The sequence below is a fragment of the Notolepis coatsorum genome (assembly GCF_963971535.1).
Source record: "Notolepis coatsorum genome assembly, chromosome: 9".
Lineage (NCBI taxonomy): Eukaryota > Metazoa > Chordata > Actinopteri > Aulopiformes > Paralepididae > Notolepis > Notolepis coatsorum.
The window spans coordinates 27,784,511-27,810,058 of NC_140173.1; the positions used below are offsets into that span (position 1 = coordinate 27,784,511).

General features: G+C 40.6%; 1 protein-coding gene across 1 annotated transcript in view; it reads right to left on the reverse strand.

Moving 5' to 3' along the window:
• Window positions 1-470: 470 nt before the first annotated feature.
• Window positions 471-25,548, reverse strand: part of mrps5 (mitochondrial ribosomal protein S5) — a 119,033-nt gene continuing 93,955 nt past the window's right edge. The window contains exons 9-12 of the mRNA XM_084321064.1: window positions 22,969-23,026; window positions 13,527-13,589; window positions 12,242-12,378; window positions 471-2,476 (exon numbers count right to left, since the gene is read on the reverse strand). Of these exons, the coding sequence (XP_084177190.1) occupies window positions 2,252-2,476; window positions 12,242-12,378; window positions 13,527-13,589; window positions 22,969-23,026 (483 nt within the window). The 3' untranslated portion in view covers window positions 471-2,251. The remainder of the gene's footprint in view (window positions 2,477-12,241; window positions 12,379-13,526; window positions 13,590-22,968; window positions 23,027-25,548) is intronic.

Sequence of the window (25,548 nt, forward strand, 5' to 3'; positions counted from 1 at the left end):
ATTCCGCACATGTCAGGTCAGATACTCGGTATTGGGTCTATGCATTGCAACAACATCATTATGTATCAACATCAATTTAGTTAGATGTTAAATTAGGCTGCATTTGGAGTGTATTTCATGAGGCTACACTGGCACACCTACTTCCAGTGAATGACGCTAGGCTAACAGTGTGGCTGTTCCCTAAGCCTAATGCATGCACAGAGAGGAAACGGGTATGCATCTGCTTGTCTAACTCCAGGGTAGATGGCAAATAAGCTAATTTCCCAAAAAGTTGCCGTGTTCCTTTAAGATTGGAAGGAAAATAATGTCGAGTCAGCATCCAATAATCAACAGAGCAAGACCAGTCCCAGATCAAGACCAGTCCCAGATCACAATAATGTCCCCTTTAAATAAAAAATGAAATCCAGTCAATCCCTCTGGTGAATGAATGAAGATAGAAATCGTTCTGAAACACACGTGTATCTTCTCATACTTTATTTCTTCACGGATCATATGAGCACGGATACAAATATTCTTACTGACAAAATGAGCAAATTTGCGTTGCTTTTTATGTACAAAACAGATGCCTGTGACCAGACCAAAGCTTTTCATTACAGGTCTCCAGTCAGTAAGTTCACTCAAACCCTCCGGACAGATCTCATGAACCATATTTCTGCAGCAGGGCTTTGACTGGACCAGCGTTCTGATCTAATCGTTCTCTAACACCAGACACCAGGAAGCTATCCACTCATAGAAAACCATGGATTTATATATCTACATTATATTTTGATCACGATAAAGGTGGGGTAGGCCATCTCAGAGGAATGAGCCAAATGTGAGCTTTACACGTCGTGCAGAAACTGAGCGAGCTCTGCATTACACCAGCAGCAGCTTTAAGATGGATTTATAAATAAAATAAATAAACAATTACAAATATTTCCCCAAAACACCTGATTGGTTGCCCGATTTTAACAACAAATCAGATTTCTTTTTGGCCTGCCTAGTGGTGTTACATCGAAAAACTAACACGAACTAACACTTTCCTTGTCGAAAAGTACAGACAATATAATTTTTTTTATTTCACCTTAACGTTGCTATTTCTGCTGGATATATAAGCTCACTTTTACTCAATTCTCTGAAATTGCCTACCCCACCTTTAACACATTCAGTGCCGGCTGTGTTTTCCTTTTTACCCCCTTGAATGCCATCATCCACTTCAATGTTAGCGTTAAAAACGCATAATCTATGTTTTAAATTATGGCTATGTGTCTAATCTACCCATCGCTTATCAATGACTTGTTTGCAGTCAACATTGTCGAAACGGATTGTTTTTTTAATCGGTTGATATCCTTTTTATAGCATTTCGAAAAGCTATCGTTTTCTCGAAAATGTCCGGAAAATAGAAAGATTCCCTCATAAACGGCATTTATTGGAATACTCTCGAATACACTAGACACGTTGTCATTTGTCTACCTATTTATGAATCGTTTTCAAATAAACGCTAGATTATCGATAGTATATGTGTACTTATGCACGCTATAGAAGCGAGCTGAGAAATCGATCATTTCCTCAACGCGCACACACACACACATATACACATACGGGACATGCTGTTATCTCAGTGAATACAGCTCTGATTATCCTAAAACTGGTAACAGACTCCTTACCTTAGATCAGATGTTCTCCAAAAAGATTATTCCAATTCCTGATCGCCATTCCAAATATCGATCGCGTTTATTGATTGATTATTGGCTGCTGTAAATATATATTCCAGGCTGCTTTCCAACTCGCGATCACTTCCATGTTCATCAGATCCCTCGCCAGCATAATGGAGCTAGTTGGCTCCCCCCACACAGATCCACCAGTATAATCGAATGGCCTGCAGTTACACAGGGATAGACGATAGGGGGCAGTATTTTCCCATCTGAGCTCCTAGAGGGTCTGCTGTACCAACGGGAGACTCGGTTGATGAAATATGAATTCAGATCGCTAATAAAAAAATCAAACGACAATTCGCGTCGTCGGCACTCAACGGGGGGCATGAAAATACGACATTACACGTCGCTGGCACTCAAAGTGTTAAGGGGGAGGTTGACTGCCAGGCCTGGTGTAGGGCATGCTATCTCGATCCAACTGGATCAAACCAAAGCTAGTCCAAAACAACACAACAACCCTGCCCGGCGGTCCTGGATCCGGTTGAGCCCATTGAGCTGCTGGTCCGGTTATGAAAGCGCTCTGTCCGGTTATCGGGGGGGGGGGGGGGGGGGGCACATCACCAGATGGTGCGCTTGACGCCGGCCCAGACCGAACGCTTGCTGCCCTGCGCGGCGCGCACGTCGGCCCAGTGCAGACGGGTGTTGGGGATCTCGTCTTCGGGCTCGGGTTTTGGTCCCGCCCCGCTCGACGGGCTCGCCACCACGATGGGCAGCGGCCCGCGCTCCGGCTGGTACTCCACCACGTGGAGATCTTTCCTCTCTGCCAACTTCTGGTGGGTTTCCTGAACATGAGAGAGAGAAAGGGAGGGAAGGAAAGCTGATAACTACAGCTGTCAACATTAACGTGTACATTTGTTGGCGGGTCCAAAATCAATGACGTTCCGTGCACGTATCCCCTCCCTATGTCCCATCTCCCCATGTGGAAGGCACCTGAGTTACAATACAATATACAGTACAATGCAGAAATGGGATGAGGTACAATTTTGGTACAATTTACAGTAAGGTGTAATGAGGTATGAGTTGTAGTGCAAATTCCTTACCAATAAATATAAAGCATGTTATCTATAGCACCTCTAAATTTGCATTAAGTGCGATTAATCACAGCCTATGAGCCTACTATGCGATTAACACGCTAGATAGGAAATGTGAACAAGAAGGTTTCATTGTAATGTCACCCTAGATAAGAAATGCAAGCAATACGATTTTATTGTAAAGTCACCCTAGATAAGAAATGTCAGCAAGAAGGTTTCATTGTAAAGTCACCCTAGATAAGAAATGTTGGCAAAAAGGTTTAATTGTAAAGTCACCCTAGATAAGAACTGTCAGCAAGAATATTTAAACTGTAATGTGGCTCGGAACAGAACAGCTGAGAGCAGACAATGGCACCAGTTGAGTCAATTAGAAAACCGAGGAGGGAAGAAAACAACAACAAACGGGACAGATTGTTGTCAGGTTGAGCTAAGACCAGCGCTGTGAGACATGTCCAACCATCTGGCTGGTTCTGAGAGGTAAAACCTGGTGCACTCCTAAAACTGAGCTGTCATGATCAAGAATCAAGAGGTTTATTTGTCACATACATACCAGGGCATACAGTGAAATGTGGGTGGTCATGCCCGCATTGATTGTGCAAAATACAATAATAAAAATAGGCATAGAAAAATTAAATAGGTAAGACAAGTTATGCATGGTAAAAAAAAAAGACATGCTAAGTTCCTGAGAAACTGGTTCCTATATACACTACTATACAATATACAGTACAGTTTACAATTTTTAACTCTTAGGGTGCTTTCACATATAGTTTTGGTGGACTCGGTCCGGTTCTGGTGGTGAAGTTGCAACATTGTTGCATTCGTCATTTGGTTCGTCTGCATTCACATTGCAATTTGTCAAGCGCACCAAACTTTCTGAACAATGTCACACGGTCAAAAAGGGCGCTTGTCTATTGGACACAATGGAGAGTGGAAATCCCTCCCCTTCAGGAAGTGAAATCCGTGAAAACACAAACAGCCGCAAGAAGCGTGATAGTAGAAGAGACGTGGCATTGATCCATCGTTCGATTATAACCCATTACCGCCATCCTCTCGCTAAACAACGTGTACACCTCGTTGTTTTTGTGAGTGCCCACAAGCAGCTGTTTTATTTGGTCTTCTGCCCATATGTCGATCAGGGCTTTCACTTCATCATTCGCCCAAGTCTGTCCACGAGACATGTTTACAGTGTGCTTGTTTTGCAGTGAATGCCGCACGCCGCAGTGTTTTTTTCTTCCTTCTACAGTATAGGTGTATCAGCGCGCAGCAGCGTCTTGGCTGGTCGGTAGTTCTACCCAAGATGCACAGTTTATCAGGTGACTTCCTATATTTGGTTCGCGTTTGGTCCGATGAAGCGAACCGAGACCTATGTTTTTTGGCGGACCAGAGTTCGCGTGTTTGGTCCGCACCAGAGTTCGACTGCGCATTCACACCACCCCAAAAAAGCGGACTATCGAATTCTGGTCCGATAGTCCGGACCAAACAGCTCTGGTGTGAAAGCACCCTTAATGTATCTAAACTATACTATACAGTACCTCCTTCCTTTTAAAGTGACTTTCTATTTTTTTAAAGTGACAATTTGTTTAAAGTGATTGTCGCATGAGTGTTGTGTGTGTGTGTGTGTGTCTGCATGTGCTCATGTGTACTTGTGAGTGGAGAGTTCAGTGTTCTGATGGCCTGGGGGAAGAAGCTGAGCCAGAGTCTCTCTGTTCTCGCAGCGTGTGACCGTAGGCGCTTGCCTGACCGCAGCAGCTTGAACAGGGTGTGGTTGGGGTGGTGGGGGTCTTTCATTATTCTGATTCTCATGATGCTTCATTTTACACACTGGCCTCTTCTTTTTCAATGTAGCCAGATACAAAAGTCTCTAACCCTATTCTAGCCAGAGTCACTAGCTCCTAGAGGTCCACCGGCAGCTCGTTCCCCACTACGAATTCACTCAAACATTGATTTAAATGATTGAGGGAGGCTCTTATTTACCAAAGAAACTAACAAAAAAAACATTAAAAAAGACAAACAAAAACGATAATCAATTCAAACCTAATTTCTTATAATCATTAGTTAAAACTAATACATGCTTAAACGGGGAGGCTTAACTCATTCTGCGCCAAACCCGAGATTTCTCGGGTTTCAAATCCAAGCGTTGAGCGCCAAACCCAAGATAGTTCGGGTTTAGATCCTTTTTAGATGAATTTTCCCCATTCTAAACACTTGCACGGACCTGCCTGTGTCTCCCTGGCACCGCTGCCTACGTTATAATTGCAATGGCGATCGAATCTCGACAGGTGGCAGTATCGCCTATCTTTTGAACATAATACAAAAGTCTCTAACCCTATTCTAGCCAGAGTCACTAGCTCCTCAGTTGCCTCTCAGTGCCTCAGTACCTCCGACTGTAGGAATCCCCTCCCCCTCAAAGTTAATCAGCACACAGCCATCTGTCGCCGATTTGCTCGCCTGAAACCTATTGTTTCCCGTATTATAGCCAGGCCCAATGGACACCAGTAATGGCGATCGCAATGGAACTACTGCGATTATTCATTTTGGAGTACCTTCTGACAAAGGTATGGTCTATTTTAGGTCTATTTTACCGAACCTGAAACATGCTTTTGTATTGATCACAGCGTCATATTTTACCAAACCTAAAACATGCTTTTGGTAACGATCGCAGCTTCGTAAAACAACACCCCCCCTTGATGACTTTGTGAAGAAACATCTATATCAGGGGTGTCAAACTCATTTTCACAGAGGGCCACATCAGCATTATGGTTGCCCTCAAAGGGCCAAAGACCGTATAAATGTTAATGTAATGTAAAATAAATGTAGCTACTCATTTACATATGGTTAAACATGTTGTTTCTGTATTTATTACTTATTCAAGTTATACATATTGCATATGCATTTGCATAGATGTAAAAATATATGTTAGCTTATGTTATTTTAACAAATTATTTTTGTTTATCAGAACCCCATATTACTCCATCAATCAATGATCAAACCATTCAAGTAAATAACAAAGAAGAATATCATCAAATACAAGCTATGACATTAAGTTTGTTCAAAACCTTTTTGTCACAGTCAAGAGGGGCAGAACTAACACCTGTCAGCTGCAAAGAACACGTGGGACAGATGTAGCAGATGTTACAAAAACAAATGGCTGCACACAACCTTGCAGAGGCCATACATCCAACTAATGGAAGATTAACTTTAATTAATAATTAACTTTAATTAACAGATTGCAGAATGGGTACAGACTAGTACAGCTCAATACACACAATTGTTAAGGGGATGCAGACCAGAGAAAGACTTTCGACTTGTTTACATCAGGGTCCCCCATTTTCAATTCGTAATGAAATTGCTATTATGTGTCTGCATGAACACACAACTGTAACTGTACTCAAAAATAACAAAATAAGGGTTGTCTCAGTTCACAACTATATTGGTCAAGTTTTGGGTGGGACTTGTTTGCGTCCCTACAGCTTCTTATTCAATTGAGCGAGATGCTCGGTTATGTCACACAGCCAGCTTGCATCTGACAGTTCAGACAATATTTCTTCAACCCTTTGTTACCTATTCCGCCTGGATCTTTTTTGTATTTTGGGCTGTAAAATTGTCAAAGAATGTCTGAGGAGTAAGTGCTTTTGGCGTTTTTCCTTTGTTACTTCATCAATACCTCAGATGTTCAACACACATGTATGTGTAAGAATGTGTAATAACTAAGGCTGTCAAAGCTTTATTAACGCATTAACCCACAATTATTTTAACACCGCTATTTTTTAACTCAAGATTAATGTAAATTTTTTTTTTTTTTTTTTTTAACTGGAGCTCTTGGGGGGCCACATCAAATGACGTGGCGGGCCGCATTTGGCCCGCAGGCCGTGAGTTTGACACCTATGATCTATATGGTATATACCTTTGATTTGGAAATAATATAGGTTTCAGGCGATCAATCCGAACGATTTGCGCATATGCATATAACACGTCATATCTCACGATCTAGAAAACGAGACTGGATTATATTGAAACGGGGCGATGTTTAGCATGGAATAGAGCACAAACAGAAGTATGTAGAAATGGACTGGTTTGTCCCTGTTGGACTATAAATAGTGCCTGTCAAATGAGCCATACTATTGTCTCCATAGCTATAATATAGAATATACGATGGGTCCGCAAACATCGTGAAAATGGTCAATAAAGCTGGCACCATGGAGTAAAGATGGAAAAACAGCGTGGCAGTCAATGAGTTAAGATCATTATTTAAATTGTTTAAAAAATACATTTCTGTAGTTTGTTTCATGTATCTGGAGCACCATGGAGAAACCATGACACTCCCCTCACTAACAGTATAATGGGGCTCTATGGAGAAACCATGACACTCCCCTCACTAACAGTATAATGGGGCTCTATGGAGAAACCATGACACTCCCCTGACTAACAGTATAATGGGGCTCTATGGAGAAACCATGACACTCTCCTGACTAACAGTATAATGGGGCTCTATGGAGAAACCATGACACTCCCCTGACTAACAGTATAATGGGGCTCTATGGAAAACACATTCCCACAAGAGATCTGCAAAAAAGTACCAAATACCACTTACAAGGTTATTTAAAGGACACTACCGACTTTCTAAGTAAGCTGTATGAGTGCAGTATAGAAGCTACCGATATTTTGTGTACTATGGATGTTTCTAGTTTATCCATCCCACATATTGATGGGTTAAGTGCATGTAGATATTATTTGGATCAGAGAATAGAGCTACATCCCTCTACTGAGGCATTAATATCATTGACTCAGGAAGTCCTTAATAAGAATTATTTTCATTTTCAGGATCAATATTATTTACAGAAAAGAGGCCTAGCTATGGGCAGCCCGGTAGCGGTTAATATGGCCAACTGTTTTATGTCGAAGTTTGAGTCTGAATGTATTTTCAATAATAATCCATATGTTGGACACATTAAAGCCTATTGGAGGTATATTGATGATTTATTTGTTGTATGGTCAGGCACTAAAGAGGCTCTGGAAGAGTTCAACTCTCAGAGAGAGACTATTAAGTTTACTATGAATTATGATTCACATTCCATAGCATTCCTCGATGTATTGGTGAAAAAGAGAGACAATATTGTCCATACCGAAGTTTTCAAAAAAGAGACTGATCGAAATTCGTTTCTCCATTATAGCAGTTATCACCCACCAGAGCTCAAGAGGAGCCTTCCATTTAGTCAGATTTTGAGATATAAACATATCTGTAATACAGATGACATTTTTGATACACAAGCCAAGGAGCTTTGTCAGAACTTTAGATCTAGAGGATATAGTGAGGCCCTTATTGAGAATTATCTTAATAAAACTAAACAGATAAACAGACAATCCCTTTTTACACATAAAGACAAAGTAAAAAGCAACTCAGTAGCATTGGTGTCCACCTTCAGCCCTATTTCTAGAGATATGCGTGATATTGTGAACAAATACTGGTACATTTTAAAGTCAGATCCTAAGATCGGAGGTGTGTTCCAGGAACCACCCAAATACTTCTACAAACAGCAACCTAACTTAAGGGACCAGTTAGTTAAAACAGATTTTCCCAAAAAATTTACCCATTTTATGGCTAATATTCCAAATGGCAATTTTCCATGTTTGTCTTGTACCCAATGTCATGGCATGATTAAAGAGACATTTTATTTACAACCAAGTACAGGTAGGAGTATCGCTGTTAGAGGCCGGATTACCTGTAATTCTGATTTTGTTGTTTACTTGCTTAAATGTCCTTGCAACCTTTACTATGTTGGAAAAACAAGAAGACGTTTTAAAAATCGAATTTCGGAGCACAAATGTTCTATAAGATGAAATTACGAGAAGTCTTCAGTTGCAAGGCACTTTAATAAGTTAGGACATGATATTTCTGGCTTAAAATACATGGGTATAGAGCAGGTCTTGAGACCACCAAGAGGCGGCGACAGAGACAGGCTCTTGCTACAAAGGGAATGTTTTTATATTCATTTTCTGGATTGTCTTCTAGAGCCTAGAGGCCTCAATGAGGAAAATGTTTTGACCTGTTTCATTTGATTATTTAATTTCATTCGATTGTTTACTATTTTCATTTATCATTCTTTATATTTATAATTGAAAGATGGCTTATATGGGTCATGAGTGTTTATGTTTAGAGTTTAAGATGTAGGCCTACTCTGTATAAAATATATATAACTATATATAGATATATCTCTTTGTGATTTACTGTTTCTTTTTGATTTACACGCTTCTTTTTGATTTACATAATTCTGAAAAGGGTGTGCTTGTAAGTGGTATTTGGTACTTTTTTGCAGATCTCTTGTGGGAATGTGTTGTCACTTTCTATGTTGTCACTTCCTGTTTGACTTGTATATACTAGGGTCACTTACCCTTCATGCAAGCCATTCTGAAGAAGGTGTGTTCACACCAAAACGTCATGATTACAGGCTGCCAATAAATTTGGAAAAACCTGGAGTGCGTGCCTGGACATTGTTTTATGTATGATATCAGAGGTTACAGCACCCAGTGTCAAGTCTAGTGAGGTGAGCGCGTTCTACTACTTTTTTCGGCTCTATGGAGAAACCATGGCACTCCCCTGACTAACAGTATAATGGGGCTCTATGGAGAAACCATGACACTCCCCTGACTAACAGTATAATGGGGTTCTATGGAGAAACCATGACACTCCCCTGACTAACAGTATAATGGGGCTCTATGGAGAAACCATGACACTCCCCTGACTAACAGTATAATGGGGCTCTATGGAGAAACCATGGCACTCCCCTGACTAACAGTATAATGGAGCTCTATGGAGAAGCAGTGAAGCTAGACCAGCACTCTCAGGTTCAAGAATTTAATGGCAGCCTGAAACAAACATGTTTCGGAATTACATAATCCTTCGTCAGTGTTATAGCTTGACTGACGAAGGAATATGTAATTCCGAAACATGTTTGTTTCAGGCTGCCATTAAAGTCTTGAACCTGAGAGTGCTGGTCTAGCTTCACTGCTTCTTTTTTATATAATACTTAATGGAATTTCAGCACCCAGTGTCGAATCTTGAGAGCGCAGTCTAACTTGACATTTGATTCACAGCTCTATGGAGAAACCATGGCACTCCCCTGACTAACACTAAAATGGGGCACTATGGAGAAACCATGACACTCCCTTGACTAAAAGTAGTTTCAAACGAAAACGGCTGGATGTCATTTAGCCAAATCAGCATGGCTGTGAGTGCGAGTCTTTCACCTTTCACGTATCTAGCTTTGGCATGGGTTGATTAGATTGCTAGCATGGCTAACAAATGCAGATATATTGTAGTCTGCGCCATTGTTCTGACCAGGATTACGTTCCTTTTTGCGCTGAAAAAGCAAAAAAAAAAAAAAAAAAAACGAGAAAATGTTTTCTGGAAGATGCCGCGAAATGTTAAAAAATAACGTAATGTTATTTATTAATGTTCTTCTTCTTCTTTTTCTCTCAGCTTTTCCCATCAGGCGTTGCCACAGCGGATCATCCGTTTCCATCTGTTCCTGTCCTCTGCATCGTCCTCCGTCACGCCCACTGCCCGCATGTCCTCCTTCACTGTGTCCATAAACCTCCTCTTGGGCCTTCCCCTCCTCCTCTTTCCTGGCAGCTCCATCTCCACCATCCTCCTCCCGATGTACCCCACCTCCATCCTCCTCGCATGTCCAAACCATCTCAGTCTTGCCTCTCTCACTTTCTGTCCGAACTGCTCAACATGGGCTGTTCCTCTGATGTAGACATTTTTTATTTTGTCCAACCTTGTTACTCCCATAATAATAATAATAATGTTATTTATTAATGTTATTAATGTATAATGTTCAGTCCTAAATCAGTTTCTGTTGGTGGTGATGGTTGAGGTAAGTGGAGAGAAAGCAGGGACAAAGCAGAGTGGAGAGAGAGAGAGGTGCTGTGTCACATACAATTCACTTTACTAGCTAGTCATCTGAAAAGCTAGCTAGCTAAATAAACGAAAGCCAAAAATTATGTTTATGTTGTCCTTTATTTAAAACTGTCTCCTTTTGCTATGCTAGAATCCCGCCGCAGGTTTGGTTATTTGCCTAGATAATTTACTAGATAATTTACTAAGTTTAAGGTCATGTTGGCTAGGATAGCCGGTCGCTGGCGAGAGGTGGCTAGCTACCGGCTGATGCCTACCAGCTGATAACTAACGCTACGTTAGCTTTTCAGCTTTAGATAGCGCATTGGGTTTGAGAAATGCACGTTATAAATAAAAGTCATTATTATTATGAATATTATTTTTGCTAGCTAAGCTTTCTCCCAGTATTCTGACCCATCAACAAGTTACTGTAACTTTGCTATTATTTAACTTCAATAAAATAATTCAGCAATATTTATTTTTGCCTGCTAGTGCTAGTTACAATTAATGCAAAATATGTTGCTAAGTCCTATCCTATTCAATAGTTGGCAACAAACAGTCCAAAATGATGCAATTTTGTTTTGTTTAAAGTTTGTTTAAATGCAATTTAAACAAACAGGTGAGCCTGAGTCAGAAAAATAAAGGGAAAGGATGGAGGAGGGAGAGGCCTTTGCAGGAACCACCATCGTAAAGAAACTACAGGTGCAATATTGAGTGCCATTGTGTAAAGTGAATTAGAGCATCACTCACCAATGCATACCGGTAGTATGTTCAGATGGACTATTCATCATGAATTTAATGAATGCTAAATTATATTTGATGCACATGTCAACCAACTGTCCAAATGATGTTGTCCTAATGTCTGTTTTATGCAATTTAAACAAACAGATGAACCTGAGGCAGAGCGAGACACGGAGAGGTTGGAGGAGGGAGACAGGTGTATGTGACGACCAACCAGTGCCACTGCACAACAGAGTTTAAAAGTAATTGGATCATAGATATGTTCTGTATGCACAAATATATGAAAGAAAAACATTTGAAAACGAGACCCTTTGTCTTGCATATTAACTTGACACAAAGGTAAATTAGCAGATTGTGTTTTGTTATTTGATGATTCGTTGATTGATTGATTGATTACCTTGATGTATTTTCAAATTGATATGTTATTTCGGACAAATGGGGTCCGCTTTATCGCAAATTCCCGGGCTGCTTTTTGTTGCCAGTCTGCCCCTGTTCTACAGTGTAAACCTGTTTTGTTCACTACCTCTATATAACACATCAGGAGGGAGGACATGGTACCTGCTGGGCCAGGCCAGTGAAGAAGACTCTGGTGATGTTCACTACCTCTATATAACACATCAGGAGGGAGGACATGGTACCTGCTGGGCCAGGCCAGTGAAGAAGACTCTGGTGATGTTCACTACCTCTATATAACACATCAGGAGGGAGACCATGGTACCTGCTGGGCCAGGCCAGTGAAGAAAACTCTGGTGATGTTCACTACCTCTATACAACACATCAGGAGGGAGGACATGGTACCTGCTGGGCCAGGCCAGTGAAGAAAACTCTGGTGATGTTCACTACCTCTATACAACACATCAGGAGGGAGGACATGGTACCTGCTGGGCCAGGCCAGTGAAGAAGGCTCTGGTCATGTTCAGTGGGTTCACGGATCCTTCCACCTTAGCATACATGTCCTTTATACCAATGAGCTTAGACAGAGTGATGAGAGCACGATGGCAACGGAGACCATAGCCTAGAGAGAGAGAGAGAGAGAGAGAGAGAGAGAGACAGAGATATATATAGAGTGAGGGGGAGAGAGAGATAGATTGAGAGGGAGGGATAGAGAGATAGAGGGAGATAGAGAGGAAGCAAGAGAGAGACAGAGAGAGAGAGAAAGATAGAGATAGAAAGAAAGAAGAGAGAAAGAGAGAAAGAGAGAGATGGAGAGAAAGAAAGAGAGACAGAGAGGGAGAGACGGACAAAGAGGGAGAGACGGAGTGAGAGAGGGAGAGAGAGATGGAGTGAGAGAGGGAGAGAGAGAGAAAGAGACAGGGAGAGTCAGAGACATAGAGAGATAGAAGAGAGAGAGAATATGTTAGACTGATCTTGCACAAATACACATCACTTGTTTTCATGACTGCTTGGAATGCTATCTATAATTTCAGTGTGATCTCTATGGCAGACATCTCTATGGCAGAGTGGGTGAGAGTCAGTGAACGAGCCAGCGTCTACTGCTGTGATGAATGATTTAGTTTATGATTAAGTGTATGTCTGACTCTGTATAGTCTATGATTTATATATTTATTACCGGTAAAAGAAAATCACCTTTCTCTGACTATATGATATCAATCCTGCTGTGATCCAACCATGATTTCACTTCGATCATAATATATGTGTGTATTTGACTCCACAACGTGTGCCGTTGGTGACGATCAAAGCATCAAAAAACTACCCCCCCCCCACCCTTTCATGCATTCATGATGAAACATAATACCGATAATATAGATGTGATTTTGAAATAGTAGCGTGTACAGGCGAGAAACGGCAACGTGTTTAGTGAATTGCACGTATTGCTGCATAGCGTAGTTTTCTGGGATTAGACAGGATTACTCTAAAACTAAAGTCATAGTCACCACGGTATAAAACGGGAATGTATGGATGAAAAAATAATTTCTTTAACACATATTGAACGATAGTCGATGTCAAATGGGCCATAGTATTGTATCCATAGCTATATAGAATATAGTTATAGCCCTGCAAACACTGCCACGTATTCCTATATTTTAGAGTGTCCATTGAGTTAATCAGAGATAAGACTAAGAATTAAAAGGATCATGTCAAAGTATTTCAGTGCTTTGCTCTCTGTGTCAGTCTGTTTATGCTATTGGGACACACACACACCTTTGTTCTGTTTCTTCATGCGCAGAGTCGTCCTTTTGAAGGTGGAATCAAGGTCGTGATAAACTGTTGGGAGAGAAACACTTCTGTAAGCAGGGATATAAGGCTGTGGCTTCACTTATTAAAAAGCTTATTTTTTTTTTATACATTTTTTTTATTTAAAATGTTTTACAACAACAAACAACACAATATCAATAATAACAATAACGCTACATGGAGCTTTTGACCAACAGTCCACATTTCAATACAAATTTAATTAAAAAGCTATAACAGATTTCCAGTCATTTGGAATGAGGACCATGTACACTCAACCACATACAGATAACATGGAGTATAATTATATCACCAAAAGTATCACCTTTTGTACTGTCTTTTACTATCATGCACTTTGGTACTAAATAATCCTCCTTGCCTATATTACTACTATGCTAATAATGTCTTTACTACTATGTAGTACTGTAGCACCCAAGTTCAACACTATTTTGACGAACATTGTTACTCCGCTGATAGAGTTGTACACTTCCTGCTGACTTGTCGTACAGAACTTGTAAGTCGCTTTGGATAAAAGCGTTCAGCTAAATGACTACATGTAAATGTATAATATTATGTAAAAAAAGAATCAAACTAACTTCACCATGGTATAAACGACATGCTTTAGAGCACCAGTTCCTCCCTTTACAGATACAGTACATGAGAATTCTAACTTAGAATTAGTTTAGTCTCCAATGATACCTGTATCTTTGTTCCAACTTTAAAATTAAAGGTGTTATAAATAACATTTATATAAAAAAAAAGATAATAATAAATCCACAGAGCTTTTAGAAAGGTGCAGGATACAAGTATTGCTTTTCTCCTCCAAGAAATTATTGATTAATGAATCTGTTATCACGAGGTATGAGGAATGATCAGGAAGGTTTCCCACCATGACTTGTCAAGTTTTGGGGGGCGTTTGGGGTCAAAAAGTGTAAAAAAATACGTGTTAACCATTTCACGCCGGGTCCAAAAGGAATGTTGTTGTTTACATGTTGCGTGCATGTATCCCCTCCACGTGTATATTTTCCCTAACGGAGTTGCACTTCCGCGTTCGGTTTGCGCGATCTGATTGGCCACTGACGTTTTTCTCAGCGCCAATCGTGTTACTCCTAACAAACTGGTTAAGCTTGGCGACTCTTTCGAAGTCACTCTCTTTCGAAGTTGGTTAAGGTTAGGGTTAGTTGGTTAAGGTTAGGGTTAGGGTTAGTTGGTTACGGTTAGGGTAACAGCCTGCTGGCGCGATTATTAGGAGTAACGCGATTGGCGCTGAAAAAAACGTCAGTGGCCAATCAGATTGCGCAAACCGAACGCGGAAGTGCAACTCCGTTAGGGCAAATATACACGCATCCCCTCCCTACTTCCCATTTCCCCACATGGAATGCTGGATTGGATAAATTACATACTAGTGCTCTAGTCTAGTGTAACATCTAGTGGCTGAATGTTATCTATACAATAGCACCTAGGCACTCATCTATATATATTTGCATGAGAGCGCAAAAAACTTAGGCAAGGGACAAGATTTCGTTCTGGTTTCCGTTGGTAGTCCCGAGTGGTATTTACCAATCAGGTTTGAGCGGGGATGGCACTTGAAATGTAGGCGGCAATTTACGTAGAAACATGGTTTGATTGGGTTGCAAGTAAACAGTCCATGTGGGAGGAGGCAAAGACGCACTGGCTTAAATATCGCCAGGACCTAAAACACCTACAAAAAGTATTGACGTTTGTGTGGAGAAACGTTCCACTTGTGTAATAAAATAAACAAATTGACATCGTCTCTCAACACCAACTCCAGTCTGGTGTCCGGTGTAGAACACGCTACGTTTTACGTCTATCTATCTCGACGTAGGACTGTCACGTCCTTCTCACTGCAGAGCGACAGGATTCTGGTTAGAAAACAGCAAAATACCCTTTTTAATGTCTTAGCTAGGGATGTCAGATATTATCGGCCGACCGATATTATCGGCCGATATCGGCAGTAAAATGTGATATCGGAAAATATCGGTATCGGTTAAAAAAATATATATATATATATTTAACCTTTATTTACCCAGGCAAGCAAGTAAGAACCAATTCTTATTTTATTTATTGTCAAAAGTATGCATGTTGGTTTAATTCAACAAGAGATATGTAATGTTAATTTTAACTTTTTTAATTATCATATTTTGCACAGATAATGCTTACATTTAGAAAGCCTTTTGAATGCATCCAGTGAAATGATTAGTTACCTGAAATTATTCCGTTTTTTTGGGGGGAAACCCTGCATATATCGGTATCGGTTGATATCGGTATCGGTATCGGAAATTAAGATTTGGACAATATCGGAATATCGGTATCGGTAAAAAAGCCAATATCGAGCATCCCTATCTTAGCCCAAATAAAAAATAATAATAAGCGAATCCACTTGTGTCGCCTCGGACCTGTATATTCTCTCTATTGAATGACACATCTTTTATGTTGGAGGGACGGGGGACTCGAGAAGATTCAAGCATTTCATTCATCTTATTTCCTGTCTAAGAGAGAGAGGAAATAGAGAGAAAGAGAGACAGAAAAAAGAGAGAAAGAGAGGGAGAGAAATAGTGAGTAAGATAATGAGAGAGAGAGAGAGAGAGAGAGAGAGAGAGAGAGAGAGAGAGAGAGAGAGAGAGAGAGAGAGAGAGAGAGAGAGAGAGAGAGAGAGAGCGAGAGAGAGAGAGAGGGAAAGAAGAGAGAAAGAGAGAGGGAGAGAAATAGTGAGTAAGAGAATGAGAAACAGATAGAGAGAGAGAGGGAAAAAAAGAGAAAGAGAGAGGGAGAGAAATAGAGTGAGTAAGATAACGAGAGACAGAGAGAGATAGAGAGAGAATGAGATACAGAGAGAGAGAGGGAGAGAGACGGAGAGATAGAGAGGGAGAGAGAGAAAGGGAGAGAGAGAAATAGTGAGTAAGATAATGAGATAGAGAGAGAGGGGGGAGGGCAAAAAGAGAAAGAGAGGGAGAGAGAGAGGGGGAGGGAAAAAAGAGAGAAAGAGAGAGAAATAGAGTGAGTAAGAGAACCAGAGAGAGAGAGACAAAAAAGAGAGAGAAAGAGAGGGAGAGAAATTGTGAGTAGGATAATGAGAGAGAGAGGGGGGAGGGAAAAAGAGAAAGAGAGAGGGAGAGAAATAGAGTGAGTAAGAGAACGAGAGACAGAGAGTTTGTGTGTGAGAGAGAGATAAAAAGACAGAGTAGAGAAAATTGGTTTCTATAAAAAGGCACTTTTCTGTGCAGTGAAAGTGGAGTGGAGTCACACACCCTGCGCACGCACTCATGTTGTGAGGAGGAGAACACAACATTTACTGTGTCTGCAGGAGGTCCAGGTTTGTCTGGAACAGTGTGTGTGTGCGCGTGCGTGTGTGTGTGCGTGCATGAGTGTGGACACCTTCAAATCCGCTCTAAAAACACACCTCTTCACCAAGGCTTTCCCCATCAGTTAGTTTTAGATTAAATTAGGTCCATTATCCCCTACTTTCCCTCATCCCCTCTTCCCCCTCCCCCCCTACTTTCCTTGCCCTATTTTTTGTCCTGATTGTAAAGCGACCTTGGGTTCTATGAAAGGCGCTATATAAATTTGATTTATTTATTTATTTATGAAGTCAGCGAGCAAAACATGTTTCTTCTCTCCGAGGTCTCAGAACTAGGGAGGGGCCGTGAGGAATCAGGGATGTGATTGCGCCTTAAGAAAAAAACCAGAGGGATGACAGAAATACATTGGGAGGTTTTGTATCAGGTTTTTATTCACAATTACTAACGTCCTCGTACGAAACCCTTCAACTAGACAATGTCTGGAGGAGGGATATACCAGACCTGGAAAATGACTTTGATTGGCAAGGAGCCTGGGCAAATGTCCGACTTACATCAAGGAACCCGGATCATCAACAAATCAATCTGAACTATATTCACAGGACATACTTGACTCCTATAAGGCTGTGCAAAATGGGGCTTATACAAAACTCCAAATGCTCCCAATGTACAAATGGGGACGAAGGAACATTTATGCACATGTATTGGGACTGCCCACCAGTTAAGGCATTCTGGGAAGATGTGTCCCAACAATTATCAATACTCGTATTTTGGAATATACCTGTACACCCCGCGGTATTGCTATTGAATGATGTTTTTGAGTTTGCAGTGAACCCACAACTAAAAAGATTGGTTTTATCGGGTATCACAGTAGCTAAAAAACTGATTGCATCACGTTGGTTTCAACCGGAAAAAATGTGCCGGAAAGTGTGGTTTCTTACATATCTTGATGTGATATATCAAGAAATATCAACAGCAAGAATTCTAGGGCTCAATGAATCCAAAATGTTAATGTGGTTAGAAGTGGTGGAGAGAATAAAAGCTAGCCTATAATGGTGATGTCTGGTTAGGAGTGAGGGATAATGGAGGTACTATCCAAGAGGGGGTCCGGGAGGGGGGGATTTGAGCTGGAGCATATGTGTGTAGGGTTTTAGAAAATAGGTATTCGGGGTATATTATATACTAACATTTATATAATTGTAACTTCGCTGGATATACACGGTATACGGTTAAAATGTTATTATTGACTATTTTTGTTTTATCCTGTTTCTGTACTTGCATATATTTTAACCACCTTTACTGAAAGTTTCATTATACATTGTGTGTTGAGTACTGACTTTTAATAAGTTTTGTTTTGCAATAATAAAAAAAAAAAAAAAAAAAAAAGAAAAAAACCATTTTTCGAAACATTACATTTTTTTTATAAACACTCTATTTGAATGAATGAACACATTTTATTTGTATAGGTTGAACTGTTCACAGGGAAGAGGAAGGTGGGAGAGGAAAGGGACAAGAGAAAATGAATCAAATATCTCAGTGTCCCCCTAAAAAATTTAAAGGGGGTCATCTTGACCCCTCCCAAGTCATCCTGCCTCAAAAACTAACGTTAGGACCTTATCTTTTCTTCTTTGCAACCAGATTGTGCAACACCTGTAACCGCCTCCTCTCGAAGTCTTGCCTACTGCGAAGGGCTGCAGTTGGACTAATGGACTCTTTTGCTTTTCTTTTGCTCTCAGGTCGATTTTGAGAATGAAGGTGGTGGCATTTCTCCATCTCAGCGTCTTGGTTATGTCTAGGTTGGCTTCTGTACCTCATGCTTGAGAGTTTGATATTTCTACAGAGCTTCACATTAACTGGACGATGCTTGCGTTTCGCTTAGACCAGGTGGACAAATAATCAAAACATACAGCTCAATATTAACACTTTGGCTGCCATGGGTTAAATTCATTATCAACCGTAGGTTGCCGGCTCTATTTGTCTATAGAGAAAGTCCCCTTCTTTGCAGGGCTATAACTTTTTTAAATTCTATTGCTACATTGCCATTATTAGGGCCCATTCAAAGTCCTATATGTATTGCTCATTGTGTAGCAACGTTAAACTTTTTCATTCACATATTCATAGTAAAGTATGGTCTAATGCAGTGATTCCCAACCTGGGGTCCGCGGACCCCTGGGAGTCCGCCAGGGGGCGCAGGGGGTCCGCCAGACCACAGATGATTTGAGGTATTTTTTTTAATTTTTTTTTTTTTAATTTTTTTTTAATTTTTTTTATTTATTTTTTTATCATCAGAAGCATGAATAGTCTCTCCACTACAATAAAAAATAAAGATAAATAAATAAACATCTAGACATGATTTTTTAACGTTAACAGTAGGCTACCGGGTAGCCGCTAAAACGCGAATCAGTTGACTGTATCACTTTCTGTAGCTAGCCTAGCACGCTAGTTAACTTTCTCGGCTCGTCTGCAGTCAGCCGCCAGAGGCGAAAATGTGTGACAAATGAAAAGGAGATGACGGCAGCTCATCTGCAAAAAAAGTTAGGACCTACAGCAATCGCGAAAATTACATCACCATGGGCTTCACTGAGGGACCAGACAAACGACCTGAGTGTGTGATTTGTGGAGAAAAGTTGGCAAACTCGAGCCTGAAGCCCAGCAAGCTGAAGAGACATCAGGCGTCTAAGCACCCAGAAACCGTTGGGAAGGATCCAGACTTTTTTCGGAGGAAAGAACAGTCTCTCAAGGCGAACAAGCCTGTTGATGTTAGAGTAGCGTGGAGCAGGGGTGGCAGTGATTTACAGAAGGCTACCGAAGCCTCCTTTGAGTGTTCGCTTTTAATTGCAAAAGCAAAGAAACCGCACAATATTGGCGAGCAGCTCATCAAACCAGCCTGCATCAAAATGGTTTAGAAACTGTGCGGCCCACAGGTGGCGGATAAACTAAAATCAGTACCACTCTCGAACAATGTAGTGAAAGACCGAATTGATAAGATGTCAAGTGATTGCGAGCAGCAGCTGTCAGAAAAGCTTAGAAAGGGTCCATTTGCCATACAACTTGATGAAACTACAACTGTCGCAGACGAGGCTGTGCTCATCGTTTATGTGCAATATATTGAAAATGAGGATCTGAACCAGGACATTCTCATGTCAGTCAACCTTACTACCACCACTCGAGGTGAGGATATTTTTACTGCAGTGGATTCTTACTTCATTCAACATAAATGCAAACCGTTCACCATTAGGGCCTGATTTGAGAGGATGAATACAGGATTTGAATATTGGCCAAAATTTTGAAATACATATGGTGCAAGATTAGATTTGTTGATTGAAGGCACAAGTCAAAGAAGCATAGTGGGTCTAATTATGATGCATATGCCTGTGTATAAGCAGTTTGTTATTAAAATGACAAAAAAAAGGTATTAAACCCAGCTAGGACAGATTCTCTCTGCTACTGATTGGAATTTCCTGTCTCATATTTAGTTTAATTTGTTGCATTGATTTGTTCCATAAATGCAAACCGTTCACCATTAGGGACTGATTTGAGAGGATGAATACAGGATTTGAATATTGGCCAAACATTTTGAAATGCATATGGTGCAAGATGAGATTTGTTGATTGAAGGCACAAGTTAAAGAAGCATAGTGGGTCTAATTGTGATGCATATGCCTGTGTATAAGCAGTTTGTTATTAAAATGACAAAAAAAAGGTATTAAACCCAGCTAGGACAGATTCTCTCTGCTACTGATTGGAATTTCCTGTCTCATATTTAGTTTAATTTGTTGCATTGATTTGTTCCATAAATGCAAACCGTTCACCATTAGGGCCTGATTTGAGAGGATGAATACAGCATTTGAATATTGGCCAAACATTTTGAAATGCATATGGTGCAAGATGAGATTTGTTGATTGAAGGCACAAGTCAAAGAAGCATAGTGGGTCTAATTGTGATGCATATGCCTGTGTATAAGCAGTTTGTTATTAAAATGAAAAAAAAAAAGTATTTTATGGTATCTTATTAGGAGGGGGTCCGCGAATTTCATCAGAGATGTTTGGGGGTCCCTGGGGGGAAAAAGGTTGGGAACCACTGGTCTAATGTATAAGTATGTTTTCATCTCTTTCTGCAGCTTTCTCCAGAACGTGATCTATAGCCCCAAATACATTATATTGATGATGCAATACAGTTTTATGGCAATCAGCGCAATATAAAAAATTCCAACTAGACGTACTTCTAGAAGTTACTACACGTCATCTGATGTTGACCGGATGGGCTAGGGGGCGTTTATAATTCCGTGGGCAGCGTTATACCAATCATCTAATGTGGGTCAAATGTTGATAATAGCAGTTAGTATCGAAGACGGTAACTTTACACGCTAAAACTCACCCCAGTCTCCGCGCGCCGTTGGGCGATCATCGTAGAGTAGACATTTTATCATTATGGGATGTAGATTTACCCGGTCCATCTCCAGCTTGTATAATGGTATATACGTCCAAATCATGTTGTTTATCGAGTTATTGGCAATCGATCGCTATGTAGTGTGACGAGCCAGAGTCCCGGGACATGTACCGAGTGCCCGGAAGTAATACGGCCGCCCAGCACAACCTCTACGGCACTTCCTGTTAAGCGATTGCGCCGATCGGCCACCAGATGGCACTCCTGAACCGCCAGAGAGCTCAGTGGGTCCTCCTGGTGGATCTCAGGCCAGCGGAGGGGACATATGAATTTGAAATATTGATATCAAAGACGCTGTAAAGCGTCTTCGGCAACTTGAGCATGGCCGGGAATGACGTGTTTAAGCGTTTCCCGGCACCCAAAGTGTTATAATAAACAAATTAAAATATAAATATTTACAACATTTCTTTTTTATTAATATTTTTTTGCATGATTTTAGGTCAGAAAAACCGGAAATCCGGTTAAAAACTGAGAAATCACATCCCTGGGAATTAGGGATGCTCGATATTGGCTTTTTTACCGATACTGATATACCGATATTGTCCAACTCTTAATTTCCGATACCGATATCAACCGATACCGATATATGCAGGGTTTCCCCTCCAAAAAATGGAATAATTTCAGGTAATTAACATTACATATCTCTTGTTGTGGAATTAACACAACATTATGCATACTTTTGACAATAAATAAAATCAGAATTTGTTCTTACTTGCTTGCCTGGGTAAATAAAGGTTATAGAAATGTAAAAAAAAAAATAAAAAATTTAAAACCGATACCGATATTTTCCGATATCACATTTTAATGCCGATATCGGCCGATAATATCGGTAGGCCGATAATATCGGACATCCCTACTGGGAATCCATTACTCGCCGGTGGTTTTGATGGAACTCTATTTTTATTTGTTAAATGTGTTAAAAAAAATTTAAAGTACAATAATTAATTTGAAATCTAGTGGAGTTAAAGTACCTCAAATTTGGATTTAAGTCAGTATAAATACTTTACTGTCCACCACTGCAGAACAGGAGTAGGAGAAGAAAGAGGAGGAGGAGAAGAAAGAGGAGAGGAGAACGAAGGAGAACAGGAGGAGGAGGAGAAGAAAGAGGAGAGGGGGAGGAGAACAGGATGAGGAGAAGAAAGAGGAGAGGAGGAGGAGAACAGGATGAGGAGGAGGATAACGATGGAGAAGAGGAGGAGGAGAAGAAAGAGGAGAGGAGGAGGAGAACAGGAGGAGGAGGAGAAGAAAGAGGAGGAGAAGAAAGAGGAGAGGAGGAGAACAGGAGGAGGAGGAGGATGAGGAGAAGAAAGAGGAGAGGAGGATAACGATGGAGAAGAGGAGGAATAGGAGAAGAAAGAGGAGAGGAGGAGAACGATGGAGAAGAGGAGGAGGAGGAGAAGACAGAGGAGAGGAGGAGGAGAACAGGAGGAGGAGGGGGAGGAGAAGAAAGAGGAGAGGAGGAGGAGAACAGGAGGAGGAGGAGGAGAAGAAAGAGGAGGAGGAGAAGAACGATGGAGAAGAGGAGGAGGAGAAGAAATAGGAGAGGAGGAGAACGATGGAGAAGAGGAGGAGAAGAAAGAGGAGAGGGGCAGGAGAGGAAGAAAGAGGAACAATCATTATGGTAATAATAGCAGGTTGTTAATGACTTACTGGTGTGGTCGTCGTATCGTTCGATGTAGTACAGGTAGTGGATCGCTCTGTTCTTGGCCTGCAGAGTACAGTAAAACACACATGTAATAATAATATTAATAATTATAATAATATAGCGCCTTTCATAAGTCCCAAGGCCGCTTTACATAGGGGGGGGGGGGGGAACTAACAAAAATAACAAACATGGTGAACAGACACAACATTCAAAGTGGGAAATTAGGGATAAAAAGGCCAAGTTGGTTTTGAGGACACACAGTGACATCACAGAACATTACCAATACTGTGTATTAGGGCTGTCAGTTTATTGCGTTAATTAGATTAATTAATTACACAGCAAATGATCGCGTTATGAAAATTAACTCACAATACATTTTTAGTTTTTTTTAACACTTTGATTGCCCATAACGAGATTTCTCGGGTTATCAGCCCGCGGGTTGAATGCCCATCACGAGAATATATATATATTTTTTTTATTAGCGATCTGAATTCATATTTCATCAACCGAGTCTACCGTTGGTAAGCCTGCCCCACCAGGCGCTCAGATGTGAAAAAAGCGCCCCCTATCGTCTCCCAGATGGCAACGCACCCTTTTGGATTGGACTCAATGAAAATGGATGAGAAAAAAAAATTCGGAATCCACATTTTACCTCTCACGCATGCAACCGGAGCCGATCAGACCCATCCTGGACCCTCAGCACAGCGTGTAATATGTATTTTAGAGTATACGCGTGGGATCAATAAAAGGCTTGATTTTTGAAATGGCGATCAGGAATTGGAATAATCCATTTGGATACCATCTGATCTCAGGTAAGGAATCTATTTTACCAGTCTTAGGATAATCAGACCCGTTTTCACGGAGATAATAGCTTTTCCCCTATAATGTGATATGGCTGGTTGACTGTAAGAGTGATCAGGAACTGAGAGAATCGATTTTCAGCGCGCGGCACCAACGTGCACACGTACACATATACTATCGATAATCTAGCGTTTATTTGAAAACAATTCATAAATAGGCCGAAAAATGACAACGTTTTAGAATATTACAGTACATCAGCGTTTATCAGGGATTTTTTTTTTTTTTTAAACCAGGGCTTTTTAAAATGCTATAAAACGGAAATGAACCGATAAAAAAACAATCCGCTTCGACAATGTTGACTGGAAAACGAGTCATTGATAAGCGACGGGCAGATTAGACACATAGCCATAACATAGATTAGGCGATATTAACGTTAACATTGCAGTGGATGGTGGGCATTCAAGCACTAAATGTGCACCCCCTACTGGGCATTCAAAGTGTTAATAATCTTCTTCTTTTTTTATCTCATTCATTCCCTAAGAACGTAGAATACACATTTACAGACTTTTTTTAATTGGTCCATTTCTTGGTATCTGATTCTAGGGACATCTATGGATCTCAGGGAATATATTCCCAGTGTCAGAAATACTGTGTATGTTACTAGGCTTGAGTAAATTGTAATGAACTAAATGAGAATATCAATAATATTTTTTTTATCTTTGACTGTGAATAACACCATGCTAAAATTGACCAGACCTGACAAATCTACCGGTAAGCAAATTAATAAAGGGAAGATGATTAAACAGAAGGTTTTGTAGATACAGTACTGAATTCTGCCATCCGGACACATGCTATTTGAAATATGATTATAGAATATAGAATATCAGGCATAAAATGGTTATGCGATTAAAATGAGATTAATTAGATTAATTAATTACAAATCCTGTAGATAGATAGATAGATAGATAGATAGATAGATAGATAGATAGATAGATAGATAGATAGATAGATAGATAGATAGATAGATAGATAGATAGATAGATAGATAGATAGAAACCTTATTGCCATTTCAACACTGTTGATTGGGATTTGTCTTGGTGCCACATACAGTACAGACAATGTTAAAAACATACAATATAAAAACACAAGAATACAATATAAAAACACAAGAATACAATCCCCACAATAAAGAGTTTTACACAAACAATTAAAAAGAAAAAATGCTACAGTACCTAAAATAAATTGCTCAGTGTTCCAGTTTTAAAGTGCATATTGCCTTAAAGTGCATGTTGGCTGGTGCTAGCCCTTGTTGTGCAAAGTGCCTGTACATTTGTACTCAAGTTCAGGTGACGGACAGCCTCGGGATATGTACTGTTTTTAAAACGGGATGTCCTGCACCTGAGACTTTGGAGTCTTCTGCCAGAGGGAAGGGGGTTAAAGAGGTCGTAAGCAGGGTGAGAAGGGTCCCTGATCACCTTTTCCCCTTTCCGCCGGATTTGTGTGGCATAAATGGAGGCCACAGAGGGGAGCTCACAGCCAATGATTTTTGACGCTGTGCGTACAGTTCTTTCTAAATGTCCCCTATCATGGACGGTGGTGTTTCCGTACCACACAGTCATTGAGAAGGTAAGGACACTTTCCACAGTGGCTCTATAAAAACTGAGCATCGCCTCCCTGGACACACCAAACTTTTTAAGCTGGCGCAGGGAGTGGAGCCTCTGGTGGGCTTTGCTAATTATGAGGCTGGTGTTAACTTCCCATTTTAAATTATCACATATGGTGAT